This window comes from Aricia agestis, chromosome Z (genome assembly GCF_905147365.1).
Source record: "Aricia agestis chromosome Z, ilAriAges1.1, whole genome shotgun sequence".
NCBI classification, from domain to species: Eukaryota; Metazoa; Arthropoda; class Insecta; order Lepidoptera; family Lycaenidae; genus Aricia; species Aricia agestis.
In genome coordinates this window covers 9,554,470-9,580,325 of record NC_056428.1, presented here as the reverse complement: position 1 = coordinate 9,580,325, position 25,856 = coordinate 9,554,470, and the positions used below count along the sequence as shown (strand labels likewise).

The 25,856-nt window shown below is 37.3% G+C and overlaps 1 protein-coding gene across 1 annotated transcript in view; it reads right to left on the bottom strand.

The window, feature by feature from the left end:
- Positions 1-3,569: 3,569 nt before the first annotated feature.
- LOC121738584 (activating transcription factor of chaperone) overlaps positions 3,570-25,856 on the bottom strand; it is a 53,916-nt gene continuing 31,629 nt past the window's right edge. Inside the window, exons 4-5 of the mRNA XM_042130744.1 lie at positions 22,259-22,426; positions 3,570-4,756 (exon numbers count right to left, since the gene is read on the bottom strand). Of these exons, the coding sequence (XP_041986678.1) occupies positions 4,011-4,756; positions 22,259-22,426 (914 nt within the window). The 3' untranslated portion in view covers positions 3,570-4,010. The remainder of the gene's footprint in view (positions 4,757-22,258; positions 22,427-25,856) is intronic.

The following is a 25,856-nucleotide window of genomic DNA, read 5'->3' as shown; positions in this document are numbered from 1 at the left end:
CGATGGCGCAGCGCCTGTGTGGCCGACTATGCGTCGCCGGCCAAACGCCAAAATATTGTGTAATGTGTAATGTGTAGACTGGGGACTTAGGATCAATTCAGACCGCAACGCGACGCGTAGATGCATTTCTGTACTGATTAACAGATTTCAATAGCCATTAGCCGTGTACTGACCAAGCGAGCAGCCTCGGACTTACCGTGGTACGCTTGCCGCACGAGGCGGCCTCGGTCTAATAGACGGGTCCACACCAAGCGAGCAGCCTCGGGCGAGGCCCGTCGCGCGCGGCATGAGCCGTACCGCTCGCTTGGTGTGGACCACAGTCCACCACGTTGCCCCCCGCGGCGCGGGCTGGCTCAGGGCTCGGGCGAACGCGCGCGCGGCAGAGCCGGACAGTGTCGGTTTTTTGATTTGCTCAAAGGTGCCACAGTCGTTTGCCTCACGCAGTATGGACGTCAGGTGTTTTGGTTTGTGCCGCGTTCAAAAATCAACAAGATCAGTGTCGACAACTAATAAGTTTGTACGCCGCAAATGTATATATTTGAGTTGCCAAGGATCCCAATCACACTAACAGGGGGATGAGGGAAGATTCTTGGAGAGAAATCAGCCGCAAAATGAATATTCCTGTAAAAGCATAAGCTGCCACGGCTGTGCGTACGTGGTGCCATCGTGTCTTTGTGCTCAGGCTGTGGCTCGAGCTGTTCAAGCGAGGTTGCCTCTCATTGTACGCCCATCCGGCTCGGCCTGAAGGCCTCGGGGAGCATGACTCGCCCGTTTGCCGACAGACAGACGGACGAACGGACGTCCACCCGTCCGTCGGACTGACTTTTGCATTTATAATATTGCTAATAGTAAGGAATAAAGAATTATAAATTGCCGTAACAGGTATGCGTATTAGGTACTTACTAAGAGATTTATAGGAGCGAATATGAATTTATGGTCTAAACAACTTTTTCACGTTGGGAGGGAATGCAATTACTTATATTTATCCGGCGAAACTACGCTCGCGGGACGTCGTAAAATATTTTACATTCACATTTTTGCATAAAAAGGACTAGAAGAAGAAGAAATATTGAAATTATTTTATTAAGTAAAATCTAGGAAACTGTATTTAATAGGTAGGTACGTACCTGAATCTGGTTTACTTTGTGCCTGTATTGTTTGTAGGAACAGGGGTGCTAATAATTGTTTTTTAGGGTTCCGTACCCAAAGGGTGAAAACGAGACCCTATTACTAAGACTTCGTTGTCTGTCCGTCTGTCTGTTTGTCTGTCTTTCTGTCTCCAGGCTGTAACTGAAGAACGGTAATAGCTAGAGAAATTTTCACAGATTATGTATATCGGTTGCTGCTATAACAGCAAATAATAAAAACAAAATAAAATTTATATTTAAGGGGGGGCTCCTATACAACAAACGTGATTTTTTTGCCTTTTTTGCTACTTAATATATGTATATCAATAATGGCAACAGGTAGGTACTTGAATTTTTCTCAAAGTCCTTAGTTATATGTGTACTTTATATTAAATGTTAATATTAAAACAAAATAAAAAATTGATTGATTGGAAAACACAATTTTTTGTATGGGACCAAACAAACACAACGGACCTACGTTATTTGGCCGGGGTTTGTCAAGCCCATAAAAAAAAACATGAAACTCGGGGCGGCGCCGCCCTTATGTGCGAAGTGTGCGGCGCACACAGGCGCCAAGACAATAGGGGCGCCAATTTCGGTCAAATTTAACAAGTTATAAGAAACAAGCGACCCGCCCCGGCTTCGCACGGGTATAAAATATATACGAGTAGCCTATGTCACTCACTGAAAAACTGATTAAAATCGATTCAATAGTTTTGATTTATATTCATAACTACCCGTGGCCATTAGCCGTGTACTGATTGAATCGGTTAGGTATTTCATTACAAATAATATGTATAGATAGGTATAGATAAAAATAAGTTGAAACCTAGTTGAAACATTAAAATTCGAGAAAAAGAGGCGCTTCATATCTAGATTTCGCACAAAGGCGCTGTGGGGGGTTGGCGCGGCCCTGAAGAAACGTATACCAAAAGATTGGAAAGCCATTTCGAAGGCCATTTCACAAATAATCAAAGGCAAAACCCAAAGAAACTTTTCCGCATACTTTAAACGGAAAACGTGAAGTATTTTTATTAACGTAAAGTCCTTATTACAGAGGTAGCGCCTTGGCCTTGAAACCAGTCGGCATCTATGAGAATTCCTGCGCCACAGAGCGTACAGCGGAGGACATGCACATTTTCCTACTTTTCAACCTTATGGCCATGTAAATATGATCTAATATGGCATGCCAAACCTGCACCTAATACATTCGAAGCGTACGGGGACGAATTCCAGGAGCATTGTTCCAGTTCCCACTTCATAATCGGAGTCGCCGCGTGCATACTTATTGAACTTTATTGCAGGCTGAGGCCTACTTACGCCAGCATGAGTTAAGGTTAACCCATAAGTCATAACCCTGTGTTAAAATATTTTATTTATCACTGGAAACAAGAGCAACAACATAAGATTTATCCCAGGACTAACGTTCACCCAGAGGCGCAAGTGCGGCAAAAAGAGTTAACTAAAAAAGTTAATTAATATTAAATAATAACTACTTATTTATCATTAACGATTTGTCTCGTAAACAGAAGCAAGTGGCAAAAACGAAATTTTGTAACGTCAATGTAAGTATTAAAATCATAAGAAATTTCTTGATTTACATAATCGTGTTGCAGTACTGTTATTTATCGGTACAAAATATAAAAATGTGAATTTATAAACTGGCTCAAGAAAGTTCGGCATAATCAGGCACGCGCTGTTCACGTGAACATGGAACCAGCTATTGCGACAAAATAATAACGACTGGTCACTTTAGACTTTTTGCGTCTGGAAAAGAAATTGTATTTATATTAACTGAGAGTAATAATAATTTTGGTAAAAGCAATGCCTTTTTGCGAGCACGCGCCTTGTTGATGATACCGACAAAGTCGCTAGAAAAAGTACAGACTGCAATTAAAACATTCAGTTTAATTTTCATACAGCTACATTGAACTCTTAGAGTTTATAATCAGTTTTGTTTACCTTGTACTAGTAATATTATGTATTCTGTGGTTCAAGCTTTCTAGACATATTTCAAGATAATATAGGTAAGTAGTTGAACCGTTCAACTACCTATATTATCTTGAAAAATATCTAGGATAATTTTTCTAATAGATGGTAACCCCTATCGTAGCTGGCATGTATATTTTTCAACATACTAAACTAATAGATATTATCAAGAGCTAAAATATTAACTTGTTGCTCGCTATCACTCATATCTTTATTTTGCATGAGAGCCAGGAGGTCGTACAATCTCTCGTCTTAATCTTTGTTTCTGAGCCCAGCGCGTTTGGGAATGCGCTTTGCTGGTTGTCCTTCATGAACGTAAACAAAATAAATACTTGAACCACTTTAGTATGTATTGCAGGCTGATTTATTTATTAATACTTAACTTGTAATTTACCCAGATTTTATACATAATTATTGTTTAATTGATGAGTGTCAGGTAGAAGTAAAACAATATTTCCGCCGTCGCATTCCTTTATTGTATAAAACAGAACAGTGTAAAACAAATACATGTTAAAATATAAAATATTTGATAAACTTAATACAAGTGCTGATCGTAATTTGGGGCGTTCATGATTCTATACAACGAATGCAACCTATACTCTAAGAAGATTAAACGATGAAGATAAAAGCGCCACCCTGGTGTTACGGGGTGTTGCGGGGCATTATTACGGAATGACGGTCCCCTCGACTACTGTGACATGCTGCTCGACAAGAGACCGGGGTTAAGATGCAAACAATACGACTTAGGAGTACAACTTAAACCTTAGCTTAGCTTACGACGAAAATCGTGGAAGTTACTCCCTAAGATTCTCTAGATAGATTCACGGGACCGCGCGTCGACGCAGTGGCGGACGTATCGCTGGAGCGGCGCGCTCGGCGGGGCGCGCGGTCCGTCTATTTTATGAGGCCCTTGGTCTTGAACAGGTCGCGCATGAGGCCCTTCAGGTAGCGGATCTCGCGCTGCAGGTCGGCGCACTTGTCGCCGAGCTCGGCGTGGCGGCGGCACAGCGCCTGCTCCTCCGTCAGCAGCACCTCGATCTCCGCCTTCTTCTTCTGGCGGTAGCGCGTGGCGGCGTTCTTGTTCTGCTCCTTCTTACGGGAGCGGCGGTCGTCGGGGGCGCGCGAGTAGGGCTTCGGGCGGGAGGGGGCGCCCCACTCCTCGTCGGTGGACGAGCGCGGCGAGGAGGAGGGCGACGAGCGGGGAGAGGGGGAAGAGCTGCGGGGCGACGGGTGCGGGGAGGCGAGTTGAGCGGCGCGGTTCCGGACCAGCTCCTCCAGGGCCTGGGATTCGTCGTAGTCGACTGGCGGCGCGGCGGGCAGGCCGACGGGCCACTGGTCGGCGGGGGGCGCCTGCGCCTGCTGCGCGTAGCTGAGCAGCAGCTGCGTGGCTGGCCCGGGCGGGGACTGCGGCGGCGTGAGGTGGGTGAGCTTCACCACGCCGTACACGGTCTCGAACTCGCGCAGCAGCTCCTCGGTGGGCTGGGGCACGATCTGCGCGGCGTAGGGGCCCACCGGCCCGACGGGGATGGGGCCGCCGGGGCCCGCGAGGGGCACCTCGGCCTCCGCGCCCGGGATGTGCGGGATGCTCTCGAAGAACGAAAGCTCGGTTTTCTCCTCGAACCAGTTTGGCAGCACATTTTCTGAAAAGAGAATAAAAATAATAAGTTTTTTTATTTTTTTTATATATGGAACAGGTTTCAATTTCAGTTGTGTTGTTCTTATTGGAACATACATGATGCATTTATGATTGATTTTGTTTGATACGTATTAGCTTCAAAGTGGCTTCAAAGCTTTGATTTGGTTTCACAGAAAGCAAAATTCTTTTCATAAAAGTCATAATAATTTTCTAATTTCTAGACCAAATGTTTCCTCGATGTTCGGTTCATTACACGAGTTTTGATTACACAATTATAAACTTTGTAAATACATAAACAATTGCGGTGATGACATAATATTATATAATTAGCAGCACTTTATCAAAATTGCTAAACCTCCTATCTCGCATTTCTGACAGTAAGTAAATGGTAAAAATAAGTCGGTTGCCAAGTTAAATATTTAATTTTGCACTAATTAAACATCAGGTGTTACGATGATTTCAACTGAAAACTCTACAATTTCATGTGTATTTGGTCCATCTGCTTATTTAGCTAACGTGCGCGATAATTATGTAATGTAGGTGTGTAGGTGGTAGGTAGAAAAACATAATTTGATGTATTTTTTGTTGTAGATATTTAGATATAAAATATAAAAAGATTTCTGAATCGAGAGTGCACGAGACGTTGCAGAGTTATTTTATAGTAGTTTGCTCATTTTCGACCAAACTTGCTTGAAATAAAACACCTCAGTCGAAGTATTTAGGAAACTTCACAAGGAAACTATTACTTTACAGTTTGTAACAATACGTCTGACCTCGACAAAGTTTTTCTACTGCGATATAATAGTTCACTTACAAAAGTTTTATAACTTTTTGTGTACAATAAAGGTGTTAGTTTCTAATTGTACTTTAATTATATAATTATTAAATATATAAATATCGCATTTGTTTACATGAATATTGGTAATATTTAAATTATGAAAATTAAGGGTTTTTCCTCGGGCTTGATGATGAAATAAAACGTTATGTACTTCCCACGCGCATAATTAGGGTATTGAGAAAAGAAGACTATTATTACAACAAAAGGTGTGATAATAACTAAGCGAGACTTAATTACTTATTTTTGTACCTTTTATACAAATACAAATCCGCCCTCTCATGTCGCACGCATCCACTATTATAGTTAATTAATACAATATCAGTTTTTTACATTGTTGTATTGAGGTGATTGCTGATTATGCCGCGGCCCTGTACTGAGATACTATTATCATACAATGGCCGCCGGATCGCAATGATCTGAATCGGGAAAAATAGATACTTTTCACGCCTTCTCGTGAAACGGTGGAAATTTTTCCAAACCTCAAACGATTAACAAGAGTTATAAAGGGGCGCATTTATAGACATTTAATGATGTAGTATTTTAATGTAGACTCATAATATATTTTATGGGCTTTACTTATGTGAAAACGATCACTAAGTAATTCCTGAAGTACCTAGTCATTAAAATATAGACCTATGAGTAATGACACATATACATAGAGAACAACAACATTTGCCCCCTTACTAATAAACATTGTATAAGCTTTGAATAGTTAAACAGTGTTTTGTTCCTGTCACACAAGTGACATTATTAATTGGATTAAAGAAGACAAAACACTGTATAACTATTCAAAGCTTATACAATGTTTATTAGTAAGGGGGCAAATGTTGTTGTTCTCTATGTATATGTGTCATTACTCATAGGTCTATATTTTAATGACTAGGTACTTCAGGAATTACTTAGTGATCGTTTTCACATAAATAAAGCCCATAAAATATATTATGAGTCTATTAGTAAGGGGGTTGGTGTTCAACTATAGATATTGCTTTGTTTACAACACTTATAGGCTCTTGCAAGTGCCTTTATGTATTTTGTTTACATTAAATTGTGGACGTCAGTCAATAAATAAGTCATTTTATGATAAATCCCTGACCTGACAATATCTGACGTGGTCCCACTATCGAAATAATGGCGCTGACAAATGAAATAGAAACTGTGCTTTGTCTCATTCGCTATGGCCTATGACCCTAGACATCTTTGACATCGCAATTGTATGCGATCTAAAAACCGCATTACCAGAAGTTTATTAAATAGAGCAATGTACTTACTACTTAATACTTCCGTCTTCTTTACGTCTACAAATTTACAAAGCTGATAATTGTATCAAAAATATTATTATCATGCTCATAAATGGTTAGGGGTCCGTGCCCAAAGGGTAAAAACGGGACCCTATTACTAAGACTTCGATGTCTGTCCGTCTGTATGTCTGTCTGTCTGTGTGTCTCCAGGCTGTAACTCAAGAACCACTATAGCTAGACTTCTGAAATTTTCAGATTATGTATAATATCTGTTGCCGATATAACAACAAATAATAAAAACAAAATAAATTAAATATTGAAGGGGGCTCCCATACAACAAACATGATTTTTTTTGCTATTTTTTGCTCGATATATATACTCGATGCATAATACATAGGCACTCGAAATATACACGAAATACTTATTTATTTGTACTTTAATAATTTACAATAAAATTTAAATAAGTGAAATAAATGTTGAGATAGGCTCAACATTTATTTCACTTATCTTTTGCTCTATTGTGGTAAAGAGAATTAAAAGCCGAAGAAAATAAACGCTATTTCCAGTAATTATAACATTTTTTTAATATGGCTGTGAAAAAAAATACATTGAATTCAAAGCAGTTCTTGGAACGTGCCTCTGGCGCGAAGAGATAAGGGCGTTCGAAAAAGTTTTGAGAAACCCAAGAGTTGCGTAGTCGTTAGTCAACAATTGGGATACATTGGTGCGACGCGTTATCAATTGGCCGTGATTGAGAAACTATTGAACAGATCGACACAAACAAATGAAATTGTATTACCAACCGGCGCCCCGCGCAGCTCGCCGCGCCCTATACAATGTTTACCACGCCAACTTTATGCCTGTAGTGCTAGCACGGCGACCAGCGGAAATGCGAAAGTATGGACAAACTGTGGAAATAAACCTAAGGTGCCGTTCCGATCTTTTTTCGTTCCGAAAAATTCAATTAAAATGCCACTTTATGACAGACTATAGTATATAAACTGTATTTTCGGGACAAAAATAGCTTATAATACGTAAAAGAACCTTCACAATGTCTGTCAGTCCAATCTGGTTTGGCGTTTTTGTCCTGAAGGGTAAAAAATTTTATACACGCTTCATCCATCCAGACAAACTTTCTCGTAAATTATAATAGTGGGACTATTTGCCTAATATGTACCTACTTCCTACCGTAAACTTGCAGACTTAATTAATTAATGGGTTTTCTCAACCCAGAGGGCTCAAAATATAGAGCCAAGTCTACCATTCCTTGCCATGACTGTAATGAAAATTTGCGATAGCAAAGAGCATACCAAATTAGCTTCTTAACTAGTAATTTAAAAGGATTTCCTTTGCATAGCATCGTTATACAACATGAAATTTTAGTGGTTGTTTTCCCGCAGCATAACGATTTCCCTATAGTAGTACTATCGAATCATGCATGTTATTTTTTGAAAATAAAAAATATTTTGTATGACGTACTATGGCAACTTTATGCCGATTTGCGATAGGCGCAAGCGGCTATGACCCGGCCGAATTTTTTTTATGATTTGCATAAAAAAAAAACTTCATAAATCTATTGTACTACTAAGATAGAATCATTTTACTGCGGGAAAACAACCATTATTTCACGCAGCATTTTGATACTATCGCTATTTATAATTAAACGTGTAGTTAAAAAGATGATTTACTAAAATATAATAACTTATTTGAAAGTTAAAGAAATAAGCGGTGATTGTTGAAATCATAGACTTAATATAAATAATTTATAGGTTTATGCACAGACGTAAAAAATTTATGGTTGAAATGTGCGTTGACGATGCAACGTTCAATTTTCATTCGTTCTAAATTGGAAAATTTAAAATTTTGATTGATTGCTATTATTGAATTCGTGAAGTTATCATCATCATCATAATATTAATACGCGGACGAAAAACTTTGTAACCCTTTTTACGAAAAATGGGGAAACGTAGGTGCATGAAATTTCGCACAGTTATAGTTTATATGGTGAAGGAGTGCATCGAACTAATATTATTTTGAAATTATGCTTTTATCATAAATTTTTTTAACAAATAAATCATTACACACACTATAACACAAACACATGAGAAATGACAGACTTTTGAGTGACAAGCCTATACATACGAATTATACGAATTATAATTTTTTATTTATGGTTGAAGTCTGTTGACAACAAATTGACAAATTGAAAATGGATTTTAGTTTTTTTTTTATTGAATCTAAGATACTATTAGACAATGCTTACACGGCCAGTCTGAGATCAGCTAAGTCCCAGAGACAAGAGTTGAAAAAAAATGATAAAGTCAATATTTTTTACAAAATATCTTAGATAGTAGTCCTAATGTCATTGAAACTAAGGTCGAATTTCGACCATTGGGCGATCTCTAGTCTTTGTAATTGTTCCACTTTTACCGTTATTTTCTCTACATTGTATTTGAGGTGCAAAATGTTATCTTGTGTTTATTTTGTATCAGCTGTAACTAACTGCTCTTTGATTCTGCATGGCAGCATTTTTCACGGCAGGACGTAGAACTCAAAAACGACAAGCGCGAAAAATCCACACGATTATTTGTGGTTCCGTGAATTACATAGAAATTTTAATATGCTAACTATCTTACTGCTGAAAATATCCTGTCAGCATATCCTTAAATCAGTCAGCGTATCCTTAAATATGATATTACTTTAGTAGAATAACTGATAATTCTCTCTCATCCTCATTGTCTTACAGTTATCCAACTTTTGTATAATATAATTTGACCAGATTAAATTACATTTGAATTTTAGTTCAAAATGAATTCTTGACAAATAGATATATTTAGACCAACCGATTCAGAACTATGTATCTCTAGCAACTCCTGAATCTGGAAGTATGTTCTCTTCTCCTGTGTTTATCCAAACTGCTACCTATAAGATCATCAGCTTCGAAGATTGATTGAGTGCACTTTCCTCCATACGGGGATTTTCTAGCACGCGAGTTGACGACAGCACATCGACCTGCCGACCCGCGATAGCGCGGCACAATCTGAGAGGTCGCGACCCCGCGCTGTCAACACGATAATTCTGACCGGAGCTGTCAATAACTGGAGGTGACCTGATATTTTTTTAAGGTACATAATTTTAGACATAAGACAAGACATTTGGTACATAAGACTTTTAGGTACATAATTTATAATATGATACTAAGGGCGTACCTACCCAGGATTTCAGCTAAGCATACCTGTTTCGAGAAGATAATAAGGCGGTCTGGTATATTGAAACAAAACATCATGAAAATTGAATTTAGAAAGTATAGGATATTAGTTTAATACTTTTATTACATGAAATTATAACTGATAATTATAATAATAAATTGAATTTTAATATAATCTGACTGAAAATATATAACAGAAAATATACTTTTTAATTCCCACTTGCAAGGAAAATTTACGTTTATTTTATCTTCCAGGGGGATGGGGGGCAGCCGCCCCGCCCTGGGTACGCCCATGTATGATACGAAACATACCGTTATGATTTTTTTGTCGAGATTTTGAACTATAGCTAACTATATGGTACAGATCTTCTATCGTTATATAATATATTATAATGCTCTACGATATATCCAAAAGACTACTTTTGGATAGAGCATAACATAGCCAAAAAATCATACGAAGGCACCGCTCTATAGGGGATAATAATTGTTATCCGTGGACAGGTCCAGCACATAAAAAATTTATTTGTCAATTGGTTAAGCCAATGGACAAATATTTTTTATTAAAAAAAATGCATGTTTGGGATACAATATGAAGCTGACAAAGTAGTTACAACTTATAACTAACTCAATTAATACGTATCAACTTAAAGATTAACTCGATTGGAAGTTATATTAATTGCTCAGGTAGTTAGCCGTTATTATTTCATAAGGGCACAGCGTTTCCTTCGTTATCTAAATTATATTACAGTAATCACTTTCAAATATTGAACCGATATCGCCGTGAACTGTGACTAGGTACTCTTATCACACGTTCTAGGAATGCAACTCTGAACCGATATTTATTATAATGAAATGGACATTTATAATTTTATTTATTGCCCTATTTACACATACGGTGGACAACAATTATCATAACTGGTATATTTCCTGCACTCGGTGTGGGAGCACGATGAGGAAAATCGACGGTTTAGTGTGAATGCATTATCGCAGGCACATTTAAGAAAATAGATCTGAAAAACACTCGAGACATTTCTTTTGTCTGCGCATTGTTGCACATTTAGGTGAAGGCCAATGTTTTTGTGGCTCGGTAATCGGTATACAATCTATGCACTTTTAAAAAAAATTGGACAATCGAATGCATTGGCTCGTAATTAACTCCTACGCACTACGTCATAAGATTGAAAAACGCTTGTACGTAGTTAACGCGGCAACAACATAATAATTAATAATATTATAATATTATAAATATAGATACTTCAATCAATTACGATTTATAGAATACTAGCTGACCCGGCAAATGTTGTTTTGCCGTATACTTTATATATTTTACATGTTCTATACATAATCACCCCTTCTTGAATCGCTCCATAATCGCATGTTTTAGAGAAAACAAGCATCAAAATCTGTTGCATAGTTTTAATGATCTAAGTATATTATATTATGTATTATTCAGATAGCAGGAAGCGACTTTGTTTTATACTATGTATGAAACAAAGTATAAACAACTTTATCAGTATATAGGAAAAGCGCCACGAGCCCTTTGTGTTATCAGTATCGAGCGTAGAATGGAAACAAACGGAGCAATAAGCGCCTTTATTTATTGGGCGCTCCGAGGTCGCCGTGTGCGCGGACTGGTTTGTCAATCATGGCGCACCGGCATGGAATTTCTCATTAATTACTTGTTGCACGGAAAAAGCTTTTATCACTTTATCGCTGACAAGCGGTAAGCTTCATGGTAAGTTATTACCACAATTACCTCCAGGTAAGCATGGTAAGTCGCCCGTACAATGCCTGCCCTAATAGTTTTCTATTTACACAGCATACTAATGTCGATGTACAAACAGAAACTTCTCTAACATTTATAGACCTAGCGTATCCCATTAGGTAAGTATGGTCCATACAACCCTTGTGAAACATCTAAACTATTTACATACTATGCTAATGGCAATGTACAGACAAACAGTCACTTTTCTATCATTATGTAGACTTAACGTATCTCATTAATTGAAGGTTGCGAGTACAATGACACTAACCGGTAAAAGTAAAAATAGACTTTCAGTTATGAATTAACATAAAAAAATCTCGTAGCACGTTGACGTGCGACTGTTTGGTAACTATAACGTAACCGATAACCGAACAAATTACGTGTAACTGAGGAATTAGGTTCTAAAATGTTAATTTGATAGGTACTTCAATAGCACGATCGTGCAATGTGTAATTGTGTATGCAAAACAATAATTTCATTTAGCCTTATATCGAACGGCGGTTATCATTCATGATCTACAGACCCGTCCAATAACCGATCCAATTATCGCATATTCTGGGGTAATATAATATAATTATTTCCAAACCATTCTTGTTGAAAATGTAAACAAGTTTTGTTGCGCAGCCGACAACGTCCCTTTCGAATTCCCAGCGCTCCACGCCAAGCGAAAGCATTCGATATCGAAAATGCAGCGATAAGCGATAATAATTAAATTCGTATCAAACGTCATCGGAGTCCGATCCCCCGCGAAACTGGAGCGAGACCTCGCGCCGATCGATTGAGGTCTTTAAGGGATAAACATACAACGAATTCATCTAACATTGACACAGTTTCGACGAAACAACGTACCAGCGGCGTACAGCTGAGAGAGCGCCATGACGTTTGAATCTTCCAAGTATTCTTACTGCTAGCGATTACAGTACTTAAATCACGAGTAAACGGGCAGGGGGTCCTCGGTGCGGGCCGGAGTCGTGGGGGAGTTCGGGACGGGGCGCACCGAAAATCTAACGTCTCTTGACGAGCTTCTGTGAGTTGAACACTATTTCCTTGTTCCAGATGCAGCGATAGTGGCACTTCATTCTAACGGCGTCCAGAAGGCGCATAAATGTTGGCAGGCATATGCGAGCCGAGCGCGAGCGCCCGAGGTGTACTTCTCCAAACGAATTTATTGTCACGGATTTGTGTGTGAACTGTAGACGCGGCGCGGCGCACGCAACAACTGAGTGCGCCCGCGCAGTCGGAGCCTCCGTCGGACCTCCGCGCCCTCCCCGCGCCGCCGCCTTCGCTCGGCCAGCGACTTAAGTCGACGCCTGGCTAAACGACTCGAGCAAATACCGACGAGATCACAAGTCAAGTAGTCGATATTGAGACGACAGGCGCTCGATTAACTTTTGATGTCATGTTTATTTTATGAAGATTTGTGGCATAAGAAAAGAGGTAAGTGATTCATGTCACTCCTTCCCTCATATTATCTAAGACGTATCTATTTAAATTACAAAAAACCTACAGAACAGTTCTATACGCGCCACGGGAGGATAGCATGACACTTCAACCGACGCTTTTGTCACCCGAGCCGAAATTAATTTGTTGTTTTATTTCGTATGAGGGGGGGGGGGGGGGGGGGGGTTCTGCATTTCTCTTGAAGTTTTTTCTGAAATTTTTTCTATAGACCTCACGCAGCCCGAGACCTTTCCAACGAATGCAAAACCTTGGAAATCGGTTCGTGCGTTCTGGAATTATAGCCTCAGGAAGGAAACCCCGAATTATTTTTAAATATTAATGTCATTAAACTTTCGGTGCTGGTATGATGAAAAATTATTTTCCTAGACATCTTTTAATTTACTTACTTATACCAGAATATAATGGTAAACAAAGACTATATAATACTTTTATTCTTGCTCTACATTTATATTATTGTAAACGACCTTCATTGCGCTTTCAATCAAAACCTTAAAGCTAAGAGCTTATTAATGTAGAGCTTAAAGTCATGGAGCCCTAGAACAATTTTTTTTTCATTACTATCAAGCAATTTAAAAAAAAGCTTCATTTTGATAAGACAAACACCATTTTTATCTGCGAAAAATCTTGTAAGAAAGAAAATCCGTTTTTAATCCGTTCCTAAAACGGAACCCTAACCAGCAGATTTTTTGTATATTGATAGGTTAATCTATACATAATATTACAAAACAAATTCGCTTTTTTTCCCTCATGTCCCTTTGTTCCCATTAATCTTTAAAACTACTCAACGGATTTTGATGATCCTTTCAGTGTTAGATAGCCCATTTATCGAGGAAGGTTATATTTTGTCACGCTAAGACTAATAGGAGCGAAGAAATAGAGGAAAATGTGGAAAAAACGGGGGAAATTATTTGAAAGGGCTAACCTGAACGCGCTTATCTCAGGAACTACTGGTCCGTCCGATTTGAAAAATTATTTCAGTGTTAGATAGCCCATTTATAGAGAAAGGCTATAGGTAATATTTTATCACGCTAAGCCCCAATTTCACCAACGACTGTTAAAGTTAACGCTCGAATTAGTATCACGTTACCTCTTTCATTTTTCTTGTGAATGAAAGAGAAGACATGACATTTTAACAAGCTGTTAACACTAACATACAAAAAAGAACCAGATTAATGCGCTAGATTTTTCACAAAAAGCCATTAATTAAAAATACATTTTTTCTTAGTTATTGGTTTTTCTATGTTTAATTCCACGAAATTTATAATCTAATGCCTGTGTAAGCGTAGTCCATAAGTTTAGCTATCAAATGAGACCTTTTTTATCTTCATAGGATATTTACATGAGAAGTACTGGTCAGATTAGTGTGAAAGCCCGAGAAAAACTAAAATGGCTGCCATTTTACAACCGTGAGAGAGAAAAAAAAAGTTGAGAGCCAATTTGTCGATAAAATATTCCATAGATCATGACATTAAAGGATCGGACACCGGTGTTGGGACACATTGTATATAAAACTCAAAGGTGACTGACTGACATGGTGATCTATCAACGCACAGCCAAAACCACTGGACCGATCGGGCTGAAATTTGGCATGTAGGTAGATGTTGTGACGTAGGCATCCGCTAAGAAAGGATTTTGATCAATTCTACCCCCAAGGATTCAAAATAGGGGATGAAAGTTTGTATATAATAATACTTGCTAACGCGAGTGGAGCCGCGGGCAAAAGCTCGTTTTAAAATAAAACAAAAATTACAAGTAATACTTCGATACACTATAATATGTTTTTGAAATCTACAAAAACGAGGCAAAAATTTGAATTACATTTTTCTAAACAAATAGTCTAAGTGATAAGTTGAAAATGGCGAAATAAAGAGATAAGGCTCTTCAAAATACGTGCGATAGCTCATTAGATCCGGAATGACGTCTTAAAAAGGTATCGGAAGCGTGTATTAGCACACAAAAAACTATTTACATTTAATTTCTTAAATGTTAATAGTTTCAGAGTTATTAAGGTGACGCCTTGATAATTTGGTTGTAACGAAATCGATTTTTCTCAACAATGACTAAAGCTAAGAAATTAAAGTTCATTGTCAGTATTCATCATCTTTGAATTACCCATAGCATAACACGATTGGTCAACTTTTACAACTCAGAATAATAATCAATCAAAAAGACCCCTATAAAAACAGGGATTCTATTATTTTGCCAACAGAGGAGTGATTTAAGGGGGCGACTAACCCTAAAATGTCGATTTTTTAAATCATTTTTATGTTGAAAATAAGCCCCGAATTGTTTCATTTTCTAAAATTTGATACTACATTATATTTCCGAGAATTCGATCTGAGCAATAACATGATATCTTAAAATTTTCTCGATAGAAAAAAATCACAAAGATGCATCTAATTTTCACGAATTTTTCATTTATTGCCGTAACCGTGCATTGAACTAAGTTAATATTTTAACACATTGTATAAAATTCTATCATTGAGAGATCGACCTAGCGGATTTTTAAAATGTTGCATATTTATCGAGTTATTGAGAAAAAACTAATTTGGCGATGAATCCGCGTCGTTCTTTTTCACCTGGCATATGAAAGACGGGCGTGAGTGTGAAGAGAGAAGGACGATGTTTGATTTTTGGGGTTAGTCGCCCTCTTAAGCTCTTAAGCTTCCAAAATTTGTATATAGATTAGTTCAAGCATACCTACGCTATAATTTGCCCATAGCTTATATGAAATATATTTATGGTTAATTTGCGGCATTGATTGTCGGTAAAAAAGAAACTTCCCATGTACGTTTACGCTTAAAATATATCTCTATCAATTGCTCATATTTTGCGTTCTTGTAATTTTACATTAGCGTAACTTCGATTATCGATATTATTTAATTTATAAGTATCATAATATTAATACGCGGACGACAAACTTTGTAACCCTTTTTACGAAAAATGGGGACACGTAGGTGCATTAAATTTGCACAGTTATAGTTTATATGGTGAAGGAGTGCATCGAACTAATATTATTTTGAAATTATGCTTTTATTATACATTTTTTTAACAAATAAAACATTACACACACTACAACACACACACATGAGAAATGACAGATTTTTAAGTGACAAACCTATATATACGAATTATACTCTTTTATTTATGTTTGAAGTCTGTTGACAACCAGTTGACAAATTGAAAATGGATTATAGTTTTTTTTATTAGACAATGCTTACACGGCCAGTCTGAGATCAGCTGAGTCCCAGCGACGAGAGTTGAAAAAAATATAATATTATGATAAAATCAATATTTTTTTACAAATTAAACGTAGTAGTCCTATTGTCGTTGAAATTAAAGTCGAATTTCGACCATTGGGCGATCTCTCGTGAAAATAATCTCCCAAGTCCCGACATACGTTGTTTTATCGTAAAACATTTTTTAAAGCTATAAAATAAAGCTTTTTCTCAGCACAACAAAATTAAACTTCAATAAAATTGAAAAACTTTGAAACTAAATCTACTTCAGTAAAACGCAAGCTGGAATAATTTTCAATTTATATGATCAAAAACCATCACGAACTCAGCCGCTCAGCAATTTCAACACAGTCATTAAAGTATTCACAGTGATATTGAAATAGTCATCATCACACACATATTTTATAATTATTACATGAAACTTAATAAAGCAACATGATGTTCAAAAATAACATCGATAACATTTAGCTTATTAATTACCTACGTGATGTTTTAGTGTCTGTAAAGTGTAAACACAATATTTATCGAAACAAAACGTATGCGATAAGTGAATCATGTGGCCTGTTCATGACACTATTCCGCGGATCAGGGGTGTGTCCTCAACATCGTTACTAATTACTAATTAGTCTAGACTCTAGATAAACCAACGCGACTTGCACTTTTATGCACATCTCAATATCTAAAGGTGCCTCTTCACAATGGTCCATAATAATAACTCCCCACACCGGTTTCGGTAACGATGGCCGGTTTCATCGAACGGGGCTAAAATGGCCATATTTAGTAATTCCTCTCAATCAATTCAGAAAATGAATTGTCTAAACTGTCAAACTGACAAATGTCAAATTAGTGCGAATTACTAGACATGAATTGCAAGCAGGCTTGCATTTTGCGGTTTAAAAAAATGAATCATATTATTATTCATATTATGATTCTCCAAAGCGACCATTTTAGCCCCGCTGTTATGCAGGAGTATTTTTTATAGGGCCACTTGTTCCTCAGCACTCTCTATTCCTTACTCTCATAACCCAGTGGGACGGAAGACCGATATGACTGGCGAGAGATCAGGCGCTGGACCGACTTTTTACATGCCCATTCGACGCATGGATGATCTGACTTATCAGACAATCAGGTGATCAGTCGCATTGTCATAAACAAACTTGGAAATAACATGTTTCCAACGCGGGAATTGAACCTTCGACCTTCGAGTTAAGAGCCACGCTCTAAACCACTGGATCACGGAGGCGTTACAGGCGACAACGTTCCATGCTGGCCCACTGTAGATCATTGCCATTCTGTAGACACACGATACTGACATGACCATCGTCCGTCATCCATGCACCACGATGGCGATGGCTTGTAAGTTGTAGTGGGCCAGCATGGACTATTGTGAAAGGCAGCTTTACGGCATCCCCACGATGGCCAATGATGAACAAAATATGTGCTCCATTGCGAACGTATACTGAATATTTACTATTATTTCCTTAGCTATGTATTGTAGTGGGCCAGCATGGACTATTGTGAAAGGCAGCTTTACGGCATCCCCACGATGGCCAATGTTGAACAAAATATGTGCTCCATTGCGAACGTATACTGAATATTTACTATTATTTCCTTAGCTATGTACTGCTACCTATTTGTATAAAAAATAAAGTTTAAAATACTAAAACACGCTCTAAATAGTACGAAACAAGAAAACAGTTTATAGGGATATGGAAATGTTTAAAGATAGCCGTGGTCGTATGTATGCCCTTTATTATAATAACATTCTATAATGAATCTGTTTTGCTCTCGTTATAGGTGGCATACGACCACGGCTATCCTTTAAACATTTCCATATCCCTATAAACTGTTTTCTTGTTTCGTACTTTTTAGAGCGTGTTTTAGTAGTCGGGTTTTAGTTTTTTAAACTTTATTTTTGTTTCAATTATTTTGGGGCTAAGATTCACTCGATCTTAACCTATCCAACTCCTGAAATGATCGAGGATCATGAGGATGTTTTACAATTTATTTGGTTCTAGTGAGCAAAATATGAATAGTTATTGACTATTTCACTACCTGTTGCCCGCGACTTAGTCCGCGTTAGCATAGTATAATAATTTTAAAGGAGATGGATATTTTATGTCCTTTTTATGGTCCCTTACTCAAAGCATCTCAAAGGGTAAAAACGGGACCTAATCACAAAGATGCGACTGAGGGCCAAGCCCTCCATATAGGTAATTAAATGATAGTCAAAAAGTGTATGTTTAGTTTAGGGTACAATAATTTCACCTTTAATTTATAACTTTGTTCCTAAAAAAGGAGAATCAAAACTCAACAATAACGACGCGATAACACTTCCAGAAGGGGGACGTTTTTTACAGGCCAGGGGCGAAGCCCTCCACACCATTTTGATATTTAAAGCAACATTTACCTCCGACCCCTCCCCTCTCATACCCCCTCGATCCCCCCTTCCTATCTTCCTATTCCCATCCCCCCCTCCGATCCCGATTTTATTATAATATGTATGTATAGATATTGTATTGAAGTGATTTATGAATTCTTGCAATTATCAGGTGATTGCTCGCAAACCCGTGAGAAATAGCTAATAATTTTTAAATAATATTTGAAATGTACTAATAAAGCTCTTTCTTTTGATACCTCACACGACACTGTCAGGGAAAATATATTTTTTTTGTTCTTTACTTTCAGTCCCCTAGATGGTGCTAGTCGCTACAGTCAATTTAACGTGATGTCATGTAGCCTATAACCAGCGGACAATCAAGAGCCTTCTAACGACACCTCATTTGTCCAAATGAGATAAGTAGTTTTAAAGTTACGAGGGAACAGATGAACATCCATACCCACATACATACATACACACAAACAGGTCAAAATCATAACCCTCCTTTTTGCTTCGCCGTAGTCGGGTAAAAATAGTGATACTAGAAGGGATTTTTCCTTTTTGTATCAATTTCTGATACAGAAATTAGAGTAAACAACATTAATTATTGTGGGCTTGTAAATACACCAATAAATAATACCCATTTGCGTGCAATTTATTGTACTGTTTAAAAATCATGCTCTCTCTTTCATGAATACCAGGAACGAAAGAGGTAACGTGATATTTAATTAATAATTAACGATCAAACTGCCGCACTCAGAGGCGAATATTGATTACTAAAAGGTGCCGGTTGGCAGCGGGTGACATGAAGCAACCGCAGACGACGTGTCGCAACGACACTACTCGTTTGTATGTATTTCTATGAAATACCCTCCGCAGCTAGCGACACTTGTTCATAGAAATACATAGAAACCAGTAGTGTCGAGACGACACGTCGTCTACTGCCGCCTCATGCTGCCGGCTTCCAACTTGTACCTTAAGAGGATTCCACACCGCCCTTTTTTCCATTCAAACGTTGTCCCCTGTTTCCTCCCTGGATAATACTAGTAGAGTTATAATTTTTTTCCTGAATATCTACGGCCACTAATACAATGTCCCTATGTTTTCTTTTTTTTCATAATTTAATTATTAATGAACGTTCAAAAACCCAAAAAAATGGCCAGATTTTCCGCTGTGTTCAAACGTCCAGAAAACAGATTTGGCTAGATTATACAAAAAAAGCAAAACATAGGAACACAGCTCAAGCCTTTTTTTAATCTTTAATGAAAAAAGTACTTAAATCGGTTAAGTTTTGGAGAAGGAATCAGGGGACAACGAATCGTTGATTTTCTGGATTTTCTGCAGTTGTCTCTATCGCGTTCTGCGGTATAGGCTTGAGGTAAGGGAGACAGCTATAGATATTACACGTACTTTTTTTTTCATTTCTCTAGCCCCTGTTGTATCCTCTTAACTGTAATTGAATGAGAATTTTGACATAAGCTTCACACATTATCTATCAAACTCTTCGTTAAATTAAAGTTTAATCATTATCAAATTTCTTTAAGCGCTGACTCCTGCTGGCAGAAAGTGGGCCTAAGAATAATATGACACGTTGTTAATTTTTAAATAATTATACATCAATAATTATTCATGGTACCAAATACACGAAGGTTCGGACCTTCGTACTTTAGCCGGAGGGCTGGCCGAAGCCCTTTCACATAAGCCAAAGATATTTCAAGGAAAAGTGGCGTAAAATTAACCTTCGGACGAGTTTCCTGGTGGTTATTATCTTATTTGATTTCCTACTTTGAATATTAAAAAACATTATGCTCCATAGAAAATTATGCCATTTCTTAATCACTTTTTTTAACGAGGAAACAGATAGAAAGAAACCTCGGAAATATTAAACTTGACTGCTACTTAAGTCTCTCGTTGCCTACGTTCTGTAATAATAACGTAATAATACAAGACTAGATGACGCGGACGCCCGCAATTCCGTTGCGCCAAAATTAGTTTATCGCGCAGGAACCCTACATTTTTCCGGGATAAAAACTATACTATGTTCTTTCCCGAGACTCAAAGTACTCCATGCCAAATTACAGCAAAATCGGTTCAGCGGTTTGAGCGGTAACAGACAGACAGACAAACGGACAGACAGACACACATTCGCATATTATAATATTAGTATGGATTCGCATATAAAAATAACTAGTAAAATAATTATACGATAATTAAATTATTGCCAACTACTACGATAATAGATATCAATCAATTATTACGTACGAATTTCTAAGACGCAAAAAATATTTTTCTCAATAACAGAGTTAGCTTAGATATTTTGCACGGTAGAGATTGTAACATCTGACTTGAGTTAATTTATTTATTTTTATTCATTCTTACAACTATAATACGTAGAAGTTTAATAAGTTACAAATTACGACTTCCAAAAGACGGGGAGGTTATATTATATTCGGCTGTGGATATTTTTTTTTGTATGTTCGACCACTACTCCGCCGTTTGTGAACCGATTTTCGAAATTTTTGTTTTGTTGTATTAGGTTTTACTCCAATTTAGTCCCATTTTCACAAAAGTGGTAACCTGATGATGGGAACCAGGAGTAAGCGAGGGAACTCCTCGAAATTTATATGGAAACATATGGTGATTTTGGTTTTATGAGAATCATGCTAAGCATATATAAATATGCTACCGCAATATATAAACGCAAGATTTTGCACCGAGGTATACTATGGTTCCGAAGATACTAAGAGAACTCTGGATTCCTTATAGATACAAGTTTGGGAGTTTAGGCGTTGTTTTAAGAACTGAATGCATATGCTACTATGCAAATTATATTAATCATCATCATCATCATCATCATCACTACCATGTCAGAGTCACCAATGTCACAACTCATATGGTTGTGTATAGATACAATTATGTCCTTATTTATTTGGTACATTTCATAGCGATTTTAATAAAAAAAATATACTTACTTAATGTTGTTTCAAAATACATATTTCAAGTACTACAAAATTGAACTTAAGAGCTTGTAGCACGTCGTGGGTATCGCAGACGCCAGACACAATAGATTTTCAATTGTTATGCGGCAGCCGGCTGCCGCTTGGGGATTGATGGGTTTTAAGCAGTATTCTGATTTTAATAAACCTTTTTAACATTGGTTATAATATATTTCTGTTAATATTATTAAATAATACATGACTAAATCTTTTATTTATTGTTGCATACTTCATTATATTGGAGATTAAGCATAAAATAATTAGTCATAAAGAAAATGTTTTACTTACTACTTAAAAACAAACCTTTATTCTTTTGTATAATATAAACTTTGTATAATACAAATGGATTTTACTAAGCAAATAAATATTCTCTTCTCTTACCTTGTTTGCATTCATTTTCTAGCTGCTGCAGAATGTCCTTGGCGAGCTCGGCCTGGCTGGGCTTGATCTCCGGCGGGGAGGGGGGGTACAAGGTGGAAAAGTCGTCCTGGACGCCGAAACCGAAAGACTCGCTCTTGGGTGCAGCGCTTGTGATGGTCTTGAATAGATCTGTTGACAACGCATTCGGTTAAACACTGGCAGGTTACAAAAGAAAGTTCCTTTTTAAACGAAAACCTCCTTTAATACATAACTTTTTTAACAAAACCTCGTTTTTCGAATTTTCAAATTTAAAAAAAGAACACTAGAACACGCGGCTTACTTTGCAACACCGACAACTGGAAATCCCTGCAGAGGTCACACATTCCGTTACTTCTATAGCAGCACATTTTGATTTTAATTTGCGATTTATATTAATTTTCGCGCGGAGCGGCGAGTGCGGAGCTTCAAGGTAAGGAGCTTAGATAAGTGATGTACAAAATAGTGTGCGGCATCGAAGACGTCAGTATATATACGAGCGATATCTGTCACACGATATTACGTCAAAGTAACGCCCAGATGTCGCGATGCTTTAAATCTTATTTGATAATGCTACAATAACTTATGTTATAAAAACATATTTATTATTATTAATGATATACTTGTTTTTAAGGAGCGAACAAGATTATGATAGTATTCGGCAGCGCACTGACGTACGTACAGTACATACTTGTTTTCGATTGCCCCCAGCGACTGTTCTATGACAGATAGCTCCAATGATATTTATGGTTCATTTGTTGACGATCATATAAATTAGATTAATTCTGTTTCCATCTACTAGCAACATCATTTTCAGATTTAGGATCGTGCAAAGAAAGCAGTCCACCTTTTTCACCTTGGTTTGGAAAGACAGATCGAAATTTCGGAAAGACAGAGATAATAAGAATTCAACACCACGGTATCTACTTTGCCAACGTTTGACTGCTTGCAGAATATTGTTTAGTACAATACCTGAGGTATTTTAGAGGCATATCTACCACCATTACAAGAAGACTCCAGGGCAGACAATTATTTATCTTTTCAGAATCTCATGGATTTTTCATTCACCAAGAGACCCTAAGAGAACGAGGAAAATCTTGTAAAAATGTAGCCCTGCGGGCTCTGACGTGCGTGTCAAAGGGTGACCTCTTATCATCGAACGGCTGTCACGACGTCGCCCAATATGATACAATTATTTTTACTATGATATGAGATAATTGCTGGTCATGGAATTTTTTCATCTACTACATTGAAGCCGGAAAATTTTAAGTGAACATCTAAATTATTCTCTATTAGCCAGCAACAGCTTGCAGATAACGCAAGAGGAGCTTAGAAGCTTATTTAAGATGCAAACCAAACAAAAAATAGATAGTGATTATAGTGAATTTGGAAGTATCATCACATTTTGCACACGAAAAGGAAACCTCAGACGTGGAAGAGCCATGCTTCGGCACGAATGGGCCGGCCCGACCGGAAAAACACCACGTTCCCACAGAAAACCAGCGTCAAACATCGCTTGCGCTGTGCTTCTGAGTTTACTATTATTATTATGTTAAAACGTATTTGAGTCTCGGCTGTTTGCCGGATAAATGATCCAGGTACGGGCTAATGCCAAGTAACCTGATTCACGTTAAGAATTATGATTGATGTGTGGTGAAAGATGAAGATGGGTTAAGGAAACGACGGACTATAGAACAGGTGTCAATGACGATTGATTTTTGCATTTGTATGTATGTATTTTTATGTAGATTTATTGTTTTCAAGGCAGAATGTAGAGTTTTGGGGATGACGCCGGTTGAGGATATAACAACAGGTACTATTTTAACAGTATTCTGACGCCACATTTGCTTAATCTCATCTGCGAGGGGAATGTGTTTTAGTAATTTTTCATTATGCTTTTGTTTTAGGTTATTGGTGTTGGGGACGGCGATGTCTGTAAGGTAAGTAGTCTTTTCAGATTTTATAGTGAGAGTAATATCTGGTCTATTGCTGAGGATGGTTCGGTCTGTGACAATGTCGCGATCCCAGTAAAGTTTAACCGAGCTGTTTTCAAGGACATTTGGAAAGGAGGTTTGTACTTATAATATGGTGTATGGGTTTCTATAAGGTTATACTTTATTGCTAGAAGTTGGTGTACTTGTTTGGCTAAATTATCGTGACGGTGTGTATATTCTTTGCTGGCCAGAGCACTACATCCTCCAGTGATATGGTCTATGGTTTCGGTTATTTGGTGGCATAGTCTGCATTTGTCGGTTTCTATATTTTCTTTTAATATATATTTAGAATATTTACGTGTCTTGATTATTTGATCCTGTATTGCTATAAGAAAACCTTCCGTTTCACTATATATGTTACCTTTTGTTAGCCAGCTGAAGGATGCATCCTGTTCTATTTGATGTGGGAATTTGCCATGTAGCGCTTTACTTTTCCATTTTATTATTTTATCATTGTCTTTTACGATTAAATGTAGTGGATCAAACTGATTATTATTAAGTTTTAAAGGTGTACCTGAATGAGAAAAATTTATTAATGCTTTATGTAATTGACTTGTATGGGCCTTAGTTAAAAAGTATGTTCTTAAGTTGTATATTTGATTGTAGTGCAGATTTTTCATATCTATGACGCCACGTCCACCTAATTTTCTTTTAAGCGTAAATCTCTCAATTTATTGCTGAATGGATATGATGTATATTATGTTTATAGCTTGCGGTTCGTGTTGCGATGTTAAGAGCTTCGAGTTCCGTGTCTGTCCATTTTATTATCCCGAATGAGTATGTAAGTATTGGTACGGCGTATGTATTAATATCTTTAATTTTATTTCTCCCTGACAGTTGTGTAGATAGTATTTTATTTAGTCTTAGTTTATATTTAGATTTTAGAATATTCTTAATATCTTTATGATTAATAGCTGTACTCTGTATATATCCTAAATATTTATGTGTCTTTCTCTTGCATACTGTCTATTACATCTTATTATAATTCAAGATTATGAGGTTATGTTTGTGCGTGCTTGCCTTTGAGGATACAGTTGATCTTACATTTATCGGTCCCGAGTGTCATTTTTATATCTGTACTGAATTTTTCTGTTAGTCTAATGAGCTGTTCCAGTTGTTGCCTATCTTTGGCATAGATTTTTATGTCGTCCATATATAGTAAGTGTGTTAGTTTAATTTTGTTTATCTTGTCTATTGTATAACCTTGGCATTTATTAAGAAGATTGGTGAGAGGATTGAGAGCTAAACAAAACCATAAAGGACTAAGTGAGTCTCCTTGGAATATACCGCGGTTGATTTTGATGGGGGATGTACAGAGGGTAGTATCAACGGTTCTTAAATGAAGCTTAGTGGACCAAGTAAACATTAAATTTTGTAGCAACTGAATTAATTTAGAATCGACTTTATATATTTTCAAAACTTGTATTAACCAGGAATGAGGTACACTATCAAAAGCCTTTTGAAATTCGATAAATGAGTAGTATAGGTCTTTATGGTTTTGTTTAACGTGATTATGTATCTCAGCATCTATAATTAATTGTTCTTTACAACCTTTAGACCCTTTGGCGCACCCTTTCTGTTCTTCCGGT